Source organism: Prosopis cineraria, unplaced genomic scaffold, assembly GCF_029017545.1.
Source record: "Prosopis cineraria cultivar Desert tree isolate PC_DT_omini unplaced genomic scaffold, ASM2901754v1 PC12, whole genome shotgun sequence".
Classification (NCBI taxonomy): Eukaryota; Viridiplantae; Streptophyta; class Magnoliopsida; order Fabales; family Fabaceae; genus Prosopis; species Prosopis cineraria.
This window is the reverse complement of record NW_026555343.1, coordinates 37,263,786-37,278,846: the sequence shown is the minus strand read 5'-3', so window position 1 is coordinate 37,278,846 and position 15,061 is coordinate 37,263,786. Positions and strand designations below refer to the sequence as shown.

General features: G+C 30.9%; 2 protein-coding genes across 2 annotated transcripts; both read right to left on the bottom strand.

Annotated features, from left to right (window-relative positions):
• Positions 1-1,704: 1,704 nt before the first annotated feature.
• LOC129289314 (toll/interleukin-1 receptor-like protein) lies at positions 1,705-2,190 on the bottom strand. The gene is made up of 2 exons (XM_054926082.1): positions 1,966-2,190; positions 1,705-1,914 (listed from the first exon to the last, which is right to left on the bottom strand). Exons 1-2 carry the CDS (start codon positions 2,188-2,190, stop codon positions 1,705-1,707), a joined length of 435 nt encoding a protein of 144 aa, XP_054782057.1.
• Positions 2,191-4,834: 2,644 nt separating this feature from the next.
• Positions 4,835-14,588, bottom strand: LOC129289313 (proline-rich receptor-like protein kinase PERK1). The gene is made up of 7 exons (XM_054926080.1): positions 14,264-14,588; positions 13,641-13,727; positions 13,484-13,554; positions 12,647-12,723; positions 12,327-12,471; positions 11,953-12,114; positions 4,835-4,903 (listed from the first exon to the last, which is right to left on the bottom strand). Exons 1-7 carry the CDS (start codon positions 14,586-14,588, stop codon positions 4,835-4,837), a joined length of 936 nt encoding a protein of 311 aa, XP_054782055.1.
• Positions 14,589-15,061: the final 473 nt, after the last annotated feature.

The window sequence follows — 15,061 nt, the reverse complement described above, 5'->3', positions numbered from 1 at the left end:
TTGCTGGCCAAATTAAAAAAATTAAATAGTTTTGTTGACTTGACGTGGACAAGTCAACCATAGACATGAAGATTAAATTCCCCACCAATCCCCTCTCATCAACCAAAATTATTGCAAATATCGAAATATTGAAAGATTCAATCAATGGAGACCCCAAAAAAAGGATTATTTATTTTTTGCCTGAAAAATAAAAGATTCCATCAATGTTGTTGTGGGATAACAATGTTTCATTAATCCATAGAGAACCTTATCTCCAAGCCTAGGATTACTCCAAATCTCAGCTCACGTCTTCATTTCTTTGTACTAAGTTAATTTGTGATGTGATCATGATCTAATTACTTCAGATCAGGATGAAGCTATCAATAGTTTATCGTCTAAATTTATAATTTATAAATTATCAATACAAGGGGTTTAATTTCTTATATGAGAGGGGCTCATGAGATGCTGAACCGGATCTAGATACATACATACGTACATATTTCTTGTATACTTGTTTATTTTCCTTTCTTTTTAATGATTATCAATATAGATATGCATTTATAAATTATTAAAAATATATATCCGACCAATATTCAACTGGATCGTTATTAGTTTTTTGGCCCTTCAATTTTCTGCTATCTTCCAATCAGACAGTCAAGACAAGAAAGAAGCTTTGTTTGTAAGTAAATTCCAAGTCATTTTTTTAAAAAACCCTCCATTACATTGGCAAAAAAAAAAAAAAACAGCTAGCATCAAACTTGATTCGAAGGCCATCATAAAAAACTCAAGCAAGAGTAGTTTTGCCTATACCTTCCATGCCCCATATCCCTACAAAAAATTTATCATCCAGTCTTATCTTCAAAAAGGAGATGATTCTATCTACCTTTGATTGAATGTCTCCAATTAAGTATTCAAAATTGGATGGCAATTTAAAACATAATTTGTTCCACACAGATTTCACAATGTCTTCAACAATTTTTGCTTTATTTCTGCTCAGACCAGAGAATATTAATTAATATGCTCAGCAAAATAAAATTCCAATGAAATTAAAGGAGAAATTATCAGCAAATTAAATAAGTGTACATAATCTCTCATGTATTAAATGTGGGGGTAAGGAAAATAAAGTGGTGGGGTAGCAGCAACATGAGCCTTTGATTAAGGTATACATATTAAGTTGACATTTCTGGCTTAACCCATGACAATATGCATTACGCGCCACATATATAAGAAACAAATTAAGTTATTCGTGAAGGAGGAACTGCAACAGTAGCCCCGGAAACAGATGAAAATTACAAATATCATGTAAAGTGATATTTATCCCAATTCATTGTTGTAAGGTTAATTAAGGACTAAATCACTCAAATACCCAAAATTAAAATCAATGATCACTCAAATTGTTTTTATTGCAACCAAGAACTATTAAAAAAAATGTCATCATCAATTTATTCTTGCTTTGGCTCAATTTATTTTTTTAAAAAAAAACTCTAACCATCGAGTCTCTGTGATTATAATTAACTATAATCAAGGCAACAGATACATTAATTTTTACAACTATTATAGTTGACACCTTCACAATTTGTTAAGTTTTGAAAGTTTTATGAAGAGAAAATTACCTATATATCATTCTAATTAATAAAAAAATTCTGAAAACAGAAATTATATTAATTGAGTTGCAAAATTGTTTTGGAGTAGAAAAACAAAATATGATGACGAATTAATGGTAAGTTACTTATCTCTTGTACCCCAACCAGACAAATTAGCAATCTTCATCAAAGCTTCTCTCCATCTTTGCACTTTATCATCTGGAAATCTAACTTCATGCTTCTCAAAAGCTGTTGAAAATTTCCTTTTCTGACATTGTACATCAATTGGATATATGCCATAAAAAACTGGAAAAATTGTTCGGCTCGAGTCGTTTTTGGATTCTACGATCTTCTGCAATTCATCGAAACACTAAGAGGAAGAAGAATAATTCTTGGAGGGCACAACAATCGCAGACATAGATTGCTCAATAGCTTGGACGAGTTTGTCCGAAATAACTTCTCCTCTGTGAAGATCTTCATCATCCCTAAGAGTTACAATTCGTTGTCGAAGCAAGCTAAAGTATAAGTGATCAGGGAAGTTTGTGCGAGTGTCGTTACCTTTAAAACTCAAGAAAACATGATACTTCATCGGAGAAGTTGAAGCCATGGAAGGACCCGGAGCAGCCATTGGAGTGTTTGGGTAAATTGGTAAAAGGGAGTGAAAAGGTAAAATCACCCTGAAATCTGAATCAACCAGCCTCTTGGCTCATGTTTTAATCAAAAGTCTGAATGTCCACCAAACCTAACCCCCTAATAATTAATATTATATTCCTGAATACCGATCACCCAATGGTTAATGTTCTTGCCGCCAGTCGTTGAAATCAGAAGAGATTTTTATGCTTCTTGTGCGAATGTTTTGGACTTGTTTGGTGTAAAATAGAAATGGAAAATAGAATAATGGAATATTGTGCAATATGTTATTATTATAGGTGATGATTGCTAAAATATGATCATTTATTTAAATTTAAATTTGCAATGGTGCGAGTCACTAGCCTTTTTGTTAAACTTAACTGGTAAGTAATGTAAAAATTGTTTGGCCAAAACAAGGCAATGTAAAAATTTTATACAGTTGACACTGGCCAAACTGAACAATGGCAGCTTAAACATGTCATTAATCTGATCACGACATGAAGATTTAGGTTAAGCATGTGCTTAGGGAGGGTAATGCTAGTCCGGATTGGCTTGCGTGTGAATCATGATTGATTTATGGTGATGGAGATGTCTTTTGTACTGTCCCTTTTGGTGAATTGAGGTTCTTGAGAAATTTCTGTCCTCATTTTGGGTACTAATAAATAGCAACATTTGGGTTTAGCCTGTTTTTTAACCAATGAAATAAAAAAAAAGGGGGGGGGGGGGCGCTATAGCTCTACAAATTTGCATACAAAAAAAGCCAAAAAAGAGCCTTATAGCATCATATATCCGCCACCCACGGCGATACACCCCTTAGGATTAATGGGCCCGGCCCACCCGTACCATGGTGCAAATGTGGCAATGTATTTTTAACTCTAGATATAGATATAGATATGGAGAGATGCTACTCCGTTTCTTAGGTTTTGGTGAATAGATACTACTTCGTTTTTATTTATAAAAAAAAATTATTATTTTTTATTTATTTTTTTATATAAATAAAATCACATATTTCAATAAAATTTATTACACATTTCCTACATCATCCTTTATAATTTACATTAATGAGAAATAATTAATACATACTTATATTAATTAATATAAGGTATTTTAATTCAATTTCTTTATTTTTAGGCATAACTATTATAGTTAACTAACTTTTTTAAATTGTGTGTTACACTTTTCTTCTCTTATATATGTAGAAATTGAGGGAGTATATACACACACACATTTAAACTTAAAAAAAATCATTTATTTACTTTTAATTATCTAGTAAAGTTCAAGAGAATGACAGAGAAATTTGAAAAAGACCAATTAACTTAACTTAGATTTTAAGTGCCAAATTTTAAAAATTTGATTTGTAACTTTTTTTAAAATCTTAACATAGTTATAGGATAAACAAATTTATTTTTCTGTTAAAATTTAAAATATAAATTACAAATTCATCACAATAATTATAAAATTGAGAGTTAAACTAACAAATTTTTAGAGTTTAATATTTGGGATCTAAGTTAAATTAATTGATCTCTTTGGAATTTATCAGTGATTCTCCCAGGATTTGTGTCACATAAACCAATCTGAGTTATTAGTTACTAGAACTCCAAGCACATTGAATTTGAACATATCATTTTTATAAATGGAGATAATCAAAATTTTAGTCCTTCAAATATTGATTGGGCATCTTAAGTTTAATTTTTATTAATTTAGTCTCTTATATTTTTTTTAAATTATCATATGAGACTTTTAATTTTTAAAATATAAATTAACTCTCAAAAATCAAAATAATCTAATATATAAAGTATATTGACAACTTCACATGTAAATATAGTTAAATAAAAATAAATTAAATCTTAAAATAATTTAATTTTTATTAATATAACCCTTTATAAACAGACACTACTGAACCATTTCCCAATTCAATCAGCAAAGCCAATTAGTCTGGCCTCGCTTTCAAAATAATAATATTAATTGATAATTTAAATTGTTCTGAAAGATAAGACAGGAAAATAAATGTCTGAACTTGTTAGACAATATAACCACACAAGAGTGCGGTGATAATTTTTCCCAAAAAAATTGGGCTATTTAAAAAATCTTTTGCAAAATATTCCTCTAATTCTTATTAGAAATCGCTTTTTAGAAGAATTTTTTTATCTTTTATATAAATCATATAGAAAGTTATTAATTAAAATTTTTCAATTTTACCCTTAAAAAGTCATAAAAAAGCGATCACTTAATTCTAATTTAATATTTTTATATGACTCCTTGAGCTATTCCTTGGTTTGAGTAAGGTAAGGTAATTGAAAGTAATTTATAATAAGGATTGGACAAAACGAGTATTGATTTCCATAATGTATAAATGACAAACACAAATTATCTTCCTAAAAATATTTATATTAACATCTCTCTACAACTTTTGAGATGTTTTATACCATAGACCTCATGCATTAACCTTTATGATCTTTTTCCCAGGTCAAACCATCAAGTATCCGATACTATGGCAACACAAATTGAAGAACATAATGGGATTGGATCTTTAAGTTAAAGAAAACTTTTTCAACATGTTTTTTTTCTTCTCCGGTGGATCTTGACGTTCAACTTTCATGTCTTATATATCCTTTCTTCAACGTCTTGGCCAACTGGACATATTAACTCCTCGGTGTACTCTGTTCATCCAGATCATCCAGGCAAATATGTCCCCCTAAAGCTTGAACTATCTGTTATTTGAATGAAAATAAGGCTAAATTCAACATAAACTATTTTTTTATATAAATGAGTAAGTTTCCCTTACAGAGTGAAGTAGATCTCAATTTCTCTATCCAGCTTCTATGTTACTAATACTTTAATCTATTAGTAATATTAACAATAACAATTTGTTATAAAATAAATAATATATAAAAGATCAACATTTATTGATTTAATTAAAAATAAGAATTTTAAATACATAAGGTTAAGCATATAAATTTTTTTCTTAAAAATATTAATGTAGAAAAAAAAAAGGATTTTTGTGACGGTTTTGTTTTAGCAAGATATTGTTGATATAATGACAACAATATAATCCTGTGGTGAACAAGGGTCTGAGCACTTGGACTAAAGTTAATAGTGAACTCTAGAGACGCATCTGGAAGCTCAAAATACCTGTCAAGATTAAATTCTTCCTATGAAAGGCTTCTAAAGGAGCTCTCCCTGCCCAAGAAAATCTGTGGAAACGAAGGTGTGCTTCTAATTCCCCTTGTTTTTTCTGCTGTGATAATTTTGAAACTGTGCTGCAAATCTGAAATCCCCCTTTGGTTGTGAAGCTTTGGCTATTTTCTCGGCTGTGAAATGGTGAGCTGATAATGCTCTTTCAAATATTGTTGTTATGTCAAAATGTTTCCCTGTAGTTGAAGCTGTCGACAATTCTGGCTTGTCCAGAATGGGAATTTTTAGCTATAGTGGATAATCTTGTGAATCTTGGGTACACAGCACACACGAAGCTAATGTCCCTTTCAGTGGATCGCAAACAAACCTGTAGATTGGATTGCTCGAGCTGCAGTGAGAGGATGTGTTTTTGGGATTGGGCCTATAAGCCCTCATTCCAACGGGCTTCTATCATAGATCTCTTTCTATTTAAATCTAAAGGGCCTGAGCTTTAAAAAATGAAGTATTAAAAAAAACCAGACTTAAGGGCCTGAGCTTTTAAGTGTCGGCCCCACTTATTTTCCAACTCTATTCAAATCTAGGAATTAGTCTGACTTAGTTTTTTGCTTTTTGTTTGTCATTTTGTTTTTTTTTTATTGCTCTAGTTGTGAACCTTTGTTCTTATATTTTCTAGCAAAAAAAAAAATGACATCGCAGGTGGTCAATGCTAACATTGCTAGCAATTTATGGTATGTTTAGTATATATGAATGTATTATAAAAAATGAGAATAAGAATAAAAATGAAAATATGATATTATATTGCTTTGTTTGGTATATTTTAAATGAAATTAAATAGAAATATTTTTGTATTACTATGTTTAGTTGAGTTAGAATACGAAAGGAAGAGAAAAAATATAATAAGAATGGCTCAAAATACCCTAGTAATGAAAGTTTTCGAACACATGTTGAAAGTTTCGACTATGCCCATCCCAACTCGTTTTAGCCGTGCGAAAACGGGTAGGGCATAATGGTCCTTTTGAAAGAAAATAAAATAAAACTATTAGTAATCAAAAGCTGCACTCCCACCACTGCTATTTTAATATAAATGACTTGCAATGCGGACAATAAACATAGGTCATCACTCTTCTGCACAGTACTGTTTTAATTTCATTTTAACTTCCTTCTTCCTCATTCAAGCAAACCAGACGTAGCTTTAGTGTTATGGGAAGCTCATCAGTCATGGCCCGAAATTCATGTCCAGTCTCTAGAATCCCAACATGAAGCTTCTCTCTAGGTCAGGTACCATTGCTTGTCTCCAAGGTAAACTTACCAATGTTAATGTTATGTTTGAATGTATGTGAATTTAGATTTGAATTAATCAAATTTATTATTTAGATAATTAAAAATATATGGATTTGGATTGAAATCCAAATCTAAATTTTACTTTAATCCTTTCATAATTTAAAATTATTTTTAAACTTTTATTATTTTAAATTTTCATGAAAACTTCTTTCTTCCTTTACGTTCGTTTGTCAACATTATTATTTTCTCAACTTTGATATCATCAACTAGGACCAGACAGCTACCTTTGATTGAGATCGCACAGCCACCTTGATTAGGATCAAACTATTAGGGTCAATCAAGTTTAAAAATTTTAAATTTTAATTCACTTTTAATCACCCTCCTTTGCTACCCAGTACCCGTTTATCGTTGTCGTTGTCATATAATGCCAGCTCACTGTTGTCATCTGATGTCAGCCCACTACCACCACCTAGTGTTGGACCATCACATCCAAATGGTGTCAACCTGTTACTGCCATTGCTAGAGGATCGATCTATGATCACTGTCTTCGATCCATTTGCGTTCATCATTGTAACATCCTAATTTTATTTTTAGATTTAAGTAATATTAAAAAATAAAAATTTCAAGGTAAATGAAAATTATCATGTAATTATTTGAATAAAAAAATTTATTCAAAACGAGTTAAATTTTTGTGAACTTAATTCTAAGTCATAGCTTTTAGAAAAAGGAAGAAAAAATAGTGTAGTTAGTTGCGATGAAAACATTATTTAAAGTATTTTTCTAAATTAAAATGTTATAAATATTTAAATATTATGAAGATGTTATTTGAACAAAATACACAAATTTAACTCAATTCTTTAAATTTTGTAGAATATATATATATATATATATATATAAATTACGCATGGAATTTTAAAGAAATAAGACGAGGAAGAAAAGAAAATATTGAAGGGTATTGTGGGGTTGGATGAGACCAATGGGCCACAGGCTACAGCCCATTAGTCATGCCATCTAATATTAGATGGCAAACAATCTCATCAGTCATCCCCTCCCACATTTCATTGTCCGAAACGGACAGACAGAAGAGGAACAGAGAGCCTTCACGCGAAACAGGGTGTGCGTTCGGCTGAGGGAGATATTTTAGGGCTTCATTATACGATACTTTGAGGGTGTTTTGAAATTTTTTTAAGACTAGGTAAGTATCCTAAATGTTTTTCTAAGCATATTTTTAACTTTGTTTCTGGATTTCTTGACAGTGGAAAAATTGGGATTTCCATGATTTCAAATTTGGGACGGTTCTAACGGATTACTTTGTGTTTAAACATGTTAATGAGGTTAAATTAAGTGTTTAGTGAGTCAAGATTTGTTCAAATGTTTGGTTTGGAGGATTTGATGTTAACGTTTGTAATAAAGCAGAGGTTTAAAGTAGTTGATGATAACCGTTTAAATTTGAATTTAATGCCTTCTGATTATATAAATTGAAATTGAGATTTAGTCCGCTTAGCCTTTATTATTTGGACTTGAATTGGAATTTGGGAATTTTTAGAGAACCCATAGTATTAGAAGTTGAGGATTTGGATTGTTGGAGTTAATTATTACTTAAGACTTTGTTAATTGGTTGTGGGTAACTTAGAAATACTTGTTAGAAATTAATTGTGGGGTTGAATTACAAGTTTAAATAGTTTTTCTACTCATGGATGAATTAATTTGAATTTTGGGATATTTTTTTTGCATGAGTAATCTAGATATTATTTGGTTAAAAAATTATTATGGTTTAAAAATTTGGGTAATAAGGATTTTATGTTCAAATCTTCATGGTAATTGAATTTGATTTGAGCTATCACTAAGTACTTGAGATTCTTTATTTAAAAAGGGTTTTTTTTTTTGGCAAAATTGCGGCAAAATTGTAGGCCTTCTAGTGATTTTTGGAAGTAACTTGAAAATGAATAAAAGCTTGTGAGTTGTTTGGAACTATGAGATTTATTTGGTATGCTTAAAACAATGATTGAGAAATTGATAAATAATTTCAAAAGTAACATGCTGGGTGATGAATACTAATTGAAGAAATAACTAAAATTAAGGGTATAGTGTGAAATTGGGAATTGAAATAGAGATTTGAAAATTTGGTTGGAATTAAGGACTTTATGTTGTAAATTCCATTTACTAGGATTACTATTAATGTGCATGTAACTAATTATATAGATTAATCTTGTATTCAAGCATGGACGTTTGTGGCTTGCTCAAGCCATTTAAGCTATTGGAGTGAGGTAACTAGGGTTGATTTTGTCATGTATGTTTATGTGAACTACTTCCATGTTTTAATTTTTAAACTACCCCAACAAAAAATTTAAAATACATAAATTTTAAATATAAAATTTAAAATGTAAAATTCAAATCTAAAAGTCAAATCCAAATGCATCAATCCATAAAGAAATCCCACTTGATAAATAATTTAGATCAGTACAATCACGTATTAAGCAAGCCCAAATACTTTGTATACTCTACCTGTAAAACTCAACGTAACCAACATTATTTATTTAATGCATGATCAGTGATAAGTGCATATTTTATAATTAAATGGGTATAGATTTTAGTTTGAATTTGATTATATTTATTAAGATTTCATATCTATTTAATTGATATTTATATATTTTTCTCTCATCACTTAATTATGAGATAAAAAGGAATTTTAATACAAAATCCACTCATATCTTTTTATCTATACCTTTTTATCTTTATATTTTGCAGAGAAAAAGAATAAACCAAATAGAAGAAAAGAAGAAAAGAGAAATATATATATATATATATATATATATATCAAAGTCCCACATTGACAAAGAAAAAAAAAAAGAAGGAGCCTCCACTTTAACTATAAATACTCCCTCCACCAAGAGGAAAGGCATCCAATCACTTATTGAGTATCTCAAGAATTCTCTCTGAGATATTTGGAGCTCGTCAAGGCTGAAAGCGAGATCATTGAGGAGTTTCATAAATTATAATTATTTCTCTTCTACTCCTTAATTTTCTTTGTGATCATTTTTCATGATTGGGAATTTTAGAACAGTTTTATTTAATTTTATTATGTGTTTCTAAATTACCCAGTTGGGATAAGGATGTAGCCCAATTGGGGAGCTAGTTTTCTATTTCCTTTGTTTTGACTCTTTGCATTTATATTTATGAATATTTTTGCTTTTGCCAATTATATTTATTTCTCTTGTTCTTCATATTGATTTAATGACTGGCCACCATTTAATCAAATCTATGGGTAATCTTGATGGACTGGGAGGTGAAGAGAGAACCTAGATTTAGAGAAATAAACATAAATAACTAAGCTAGGGATAGTTCTAGGAATTTATGATGACTTAAACTATAGCTTCAAGGTTTAATTAGTTGTTTAGGTATCGTGGGAACGAATTCAACACTAATTAAAAAGGGACTAATAATTCGAGAGAATATTAGGACATTTTAGGAATAGTTGTCACTATAATTGATCCGAGTCAACTCAAAGGGTAGAAACTAGCAACCTATAGGGTGAATCCTAAATCCCAACGCTTCAAGTGATTGCATTTTTATCATCATTATTTTCTTGATTTATTTTTATTCCTTATATTTTTATCAAAATTATCCATTTTATCTATTTTTCTCAAATTATTAATTATTTAAATTAGTAAAAGTGTAACTTCTCTGTGGGTTCGATACCTGGAATACTCCGAATAATTTATTACTGTAATCTCGTACACTTGCGAGAACGATGAATCAGCTAGCCAGCCTTCACATTAATTATATTCCACGTATGCATATATCAGAAGTAGAGTGTTGTAATTAATTAGACTCACTGGTAATAGTGGTAAGTTCCGCTGTGTATTCACGAGTGCCGCCTACGCCTTCCCATGTCATCTTCCACCGCTTCTTCAGGTCATCGCTATTCTGACTCATCCTTGTCATCTTCTCCTTCACATTTCCCAGTTTAATATTTCCCAGCAAAGCTTGAACTACCTGCTTTATTTCATTCAGTTTATCATGCGTGTTAATGCCAGTGCTGGATATACCTTGTATATACATAAATGAGTTAAATAATGCATGAGTCATTTAAATGGGGAGAATGACAAAAACACTCCTAAAATATACAAATGATAATTAAGTACCGTCAGATGTGATAGTTATTACTTAGTCCCTTGTTTGACATCTAATTTTTTGATGAAATGACATATTTACCCCCAATAACTATATGTTATGCATTGGGAAGTAACTATTTCAATTGAGTTATTGACTAAAACAGAATAGAAAATGATGGTTACTTTGTTTTTGCAAATTTTGTTTATTAGTCCAGTGCAAATACTAAAAAATGATTACTTACTTTCTACAAATTTTTTGTCAATCAAATATAAATATTAAAAATTAGTGACTATTATATGTTGGGAAATAATTACTTTGATTGAGTTATTGACTAAAACAAAATTTAGAAAATGACTACTTCCTTTTTTTCAAATTTATGCTTTATAAATGAATTAGAAAATGACTACTTTAGTTACATTTGATTGATAAACTTATTTGTAGAAAGGAAATAGTTATTTTTTTATATGTTTTATTCAATAACCCAATCAAAGTAGTTATTTCTAACGTCATTAAGAGCAAATGTGTTATTTTGTCAAAAATCAAAATGGCAGACAAGTACTCAGTGACTAAATATTATTATCATATTTTGTACTTTTTTTGTCTTATTTATAAGGTAGAAAGAGAAGAATTTTTTTTATTTTATTTATAAGTCACGTCATTAAATTTTCATTACAAATTTTTTCTTTTACCTCCATTGAATGTTGAAGAGAGAAAATATATTATTAAAATATGTATGTTTAATAAGAGTAAAGTTAAGAACTTATTAAATTTTAAAATGAAGTTAATGAGTTTTAAGATTTTTTTTAATCCTGATAAAACATATGGAAAGTGACTTATAATTATGACTAGAAGAAGAATACTTAATTGTTTTTTTTGCATATTTCAGGGTTTTTTTATTTTTCCATTTTAAATTTTACCATTTAAAAAAAATTGCCGGCAACATTTGAATTTTTTTGTTTGATTACCCTCGATCCAATATTATTGAATTAGATTTAAGCATTGTTAAGCCTAGTTAAATGCAGTTTTACGCAAAAAAAAAAAAAATTAATGCTTCGCATTCATGTTTAACCTGCCATCACCACTCCCACTTAAATCAATTAATGTTGGTTCACGAACCTATAACTTGCTCTCGATGAAGCAATATTCAACTCCAAAAACAAAAAACAAGAAACAAGGAATATAGAACGAGCCAGTACGGAAACATATTTTTACACTTTGGTTCACGAACCTGGCTCATCCGAGGACGATGCCCGGCTGAATGGCTCACGCAATTTGCAGCGCAATCAACCATTCGATTCATCTCTTCTGGGTTGTAATTATTCTGCAGCCTTGGATCAGCAATACCTTCAAAGTTTCCATTTTCCAGGGCTTGGAACAGTAAAGGTCTTGCCTGTATAGGATTTGTAACATGTATGAGCAAGCGCAATATCAATCATCTCAGGTTTTATATTAGCCTGTATAGGTGACACTCAAGTTATCTCAGGTTTTATATTAGCTAAGGAACTTCCTTTTTATTTTTGGCCCCCTGGTTCAGGACATGAATGCAGCACAAATCACTCATCTAGAAACCATATAAGAGAAATATTGAAGAATGTTACATACCCAATCAACCATACCATCTGTGAAAGATTCAGTCTTACTGAGAGGTTCCCGTCCACTAATCAACTCCAAAAGCACGACACCGAAGGAGAAGACATCTGACTTCTCTGTGATTTTCCCGATAGCTACACATTCTGGAGCTATGTATCTGTATTAATTCAGTGAAATACAGAGTTTCATGAAGATTGAAACAAGCAATTAATAATGTGGAGGAAAGTGGGGAATATTCAAAGAAAGTGTGCAAGATATCCAGTGTGGCAATATCCATGCGTACTTGTAGTGAGGTTCAAATGAAAATATGAGAAAAGAATAATAAGACCAACCCAAAGGTCCCCGCTGCTTGATTAGAGACATGGGTATTAGTGTCTGACAAACACTTGGCAAGTCCAAAATCTGCAACCTGATTAATACACACACAAATATTATCATATGCATCTATTGGTGGGTTATCCGCCTTGGTAATTTAAGCCTAAGCCCAGGGCACTATCAGAATATAAAAAAGAAATGCGGGTCATTATGTGAAGTTTTTTCTTTCTGTTTGAAAATGGGAGGAAACAGTTTTATAACTGTTTTCATGCAAGAGAGGCATCATACGTGAGTTTTATAACAGTGTATGAAAACTGGTTTTGAGTGTGTTCTCTGAAATCCTTAAAAACGCTGTCTTGTTTTTCTCTCTCTCTCTCTCCCCCCTTCTCTGTAAGCGTATTTGTTGTGAGCCCGATTTGAATTCACATGGTAATTCTGTTCCCGCGTGGAAACTAAACCGTTGCACTCATATTAGGTATGTTTTCTCCTCTATCTACTCACATTTTTTTGTAAAATTGAAGGTTCTTGAACAAGGAAAATAAGGGTATTAAAATTAAACTTGCGGGTATTAAAACTTGCATTTTATAGATTTTAGTGTTTAGAGAGGTGATTATGTATAGGTTAGAAGAAATCTATTTCGTTAGGATATATTATTTATAAAAATTTATTTTGTTAAACACCATCCAGTCTCTTTTCTAAGCTAAAACTACTTGTGGAGGAACATGTTCAACACCAGTAACTCAAATATCCAAGTTAAGCATTTCATATCAAAAGAGTACGATACTTTTTCCAATCTGATTTCCTTTTCTATTGACTTTTTTTAAGTGATCGCATGGGGTACAAGAGACCTATACCTTTGGCTCAAAATCATTATTAAGAAGAATGTTGGCTGCCTTGATGTCACTGTGTATGACTCTGGGTTTGCCTAAAACAATATTGAAAGAGGTAAAAATTCCAGGAGCAATTACAGTGAATTAGCAGGGTAATGACGATATCAAGTATAAAACTCACAGTCTTCATGCAGATAAGCCAATCCTTTTGCAGATCCAATAGCAATCTTCATCCTTGTTGTCCAGTCCATAGTTGGTCTGCCTTTTCCTGAATAATTGTGTGTATATATATATATATATATATATATAACCATATATAGTATCTTACTGATGAGGACTAAGTAAGACCAGGCATGATTTCACTTAAATATTGTAAGAGATATTTTTCAAACAAATGTGCATCAGCACAAAAGCACACATTTAATTTATTCAGCTAAACAACTACTCCGGATTAACATTGCATTGCTGAACAAATTAAAATTATGATCTTTCGTTGATTAAAAAAATTGATTTTTCTGCATGCTTATTATTGGCAGATTCAACTCTTCAATGCGTTTTATAATGAATATTAGGCATGAGTAACAACCGCTCAAAAACTGAGAGAATAAATGGGAGAAGACTAGTAAAAAACATACACCATATCTTAACTCAAAACCTCAATATTAAAGTTTATATATTCTCTAATTTTATTATATACTATTTATGAAACCTAATTTTATTTAATATGAGACTTTTTACATTTAATTATGTCTATTTACACTTGTACAATTTCACAAACACTGGCTAATAAATTGGAAGTGTTACCATGCAAGTGAAATTCTAGAGTCTTGTTGGAGACAAACTCATAAACAAGCATCATCGTCCTCTCGGCTGCAGAAAAGCAGTGTCCAACAAGGGAAACAAGATTTCTGTGATGAACTCGGCTAAGGATCTCAACTTCAGCCTTGAACTCACGCTCTCCTTGCTGGCTTCCAGGCTTTAGCTGCTTTATTGCGACAACTCTTCCATCTGGGAGGACTCCTTTGTGGACATAGCCAAAACCACCTCGACCCAGCAAGTTTGACTCTGAGAACCCGTTTGCTGCTTGTGCTAAGTGTTCACGTGTAAACAGTTCTAGAACATGACACATGGAGGGCCAAAATGAAAAATTTATGAAAGTGGGTAGGCCCAAACTAGTATTTTCATTTTTTTTCAAGTAAAAATGAAGAAAATTCTACCAAAAATTTGCGACATGGGGGGCAAGTCCGTCAATGTATGTAAATATGATTTGTGACAATCCAACGGGTGAGAATCCAGTTGACAAGCAAGCCAATTGGCGAACATATTCACTACTCTCAAACCATGATGAATATTTGTTTCAAGCATCCAAATTAGATAGCTTTCCAAAGAACCCATTCGTGAAATAATTATAAGGTTTAATTTCAAATTCCGTACTCAATTATGAAAATTAAATTTTAGAATTTGAAGAGAAAAATATGTTAATTTTACATGAATAATAGAACAATATTTATTAATAACAAAACTTATCATGTTATTGATGTTATTGTTGAATAGCATCAAAATAAAAATAATTTTCAAGATTTGCAATCTAGAACAATCTGA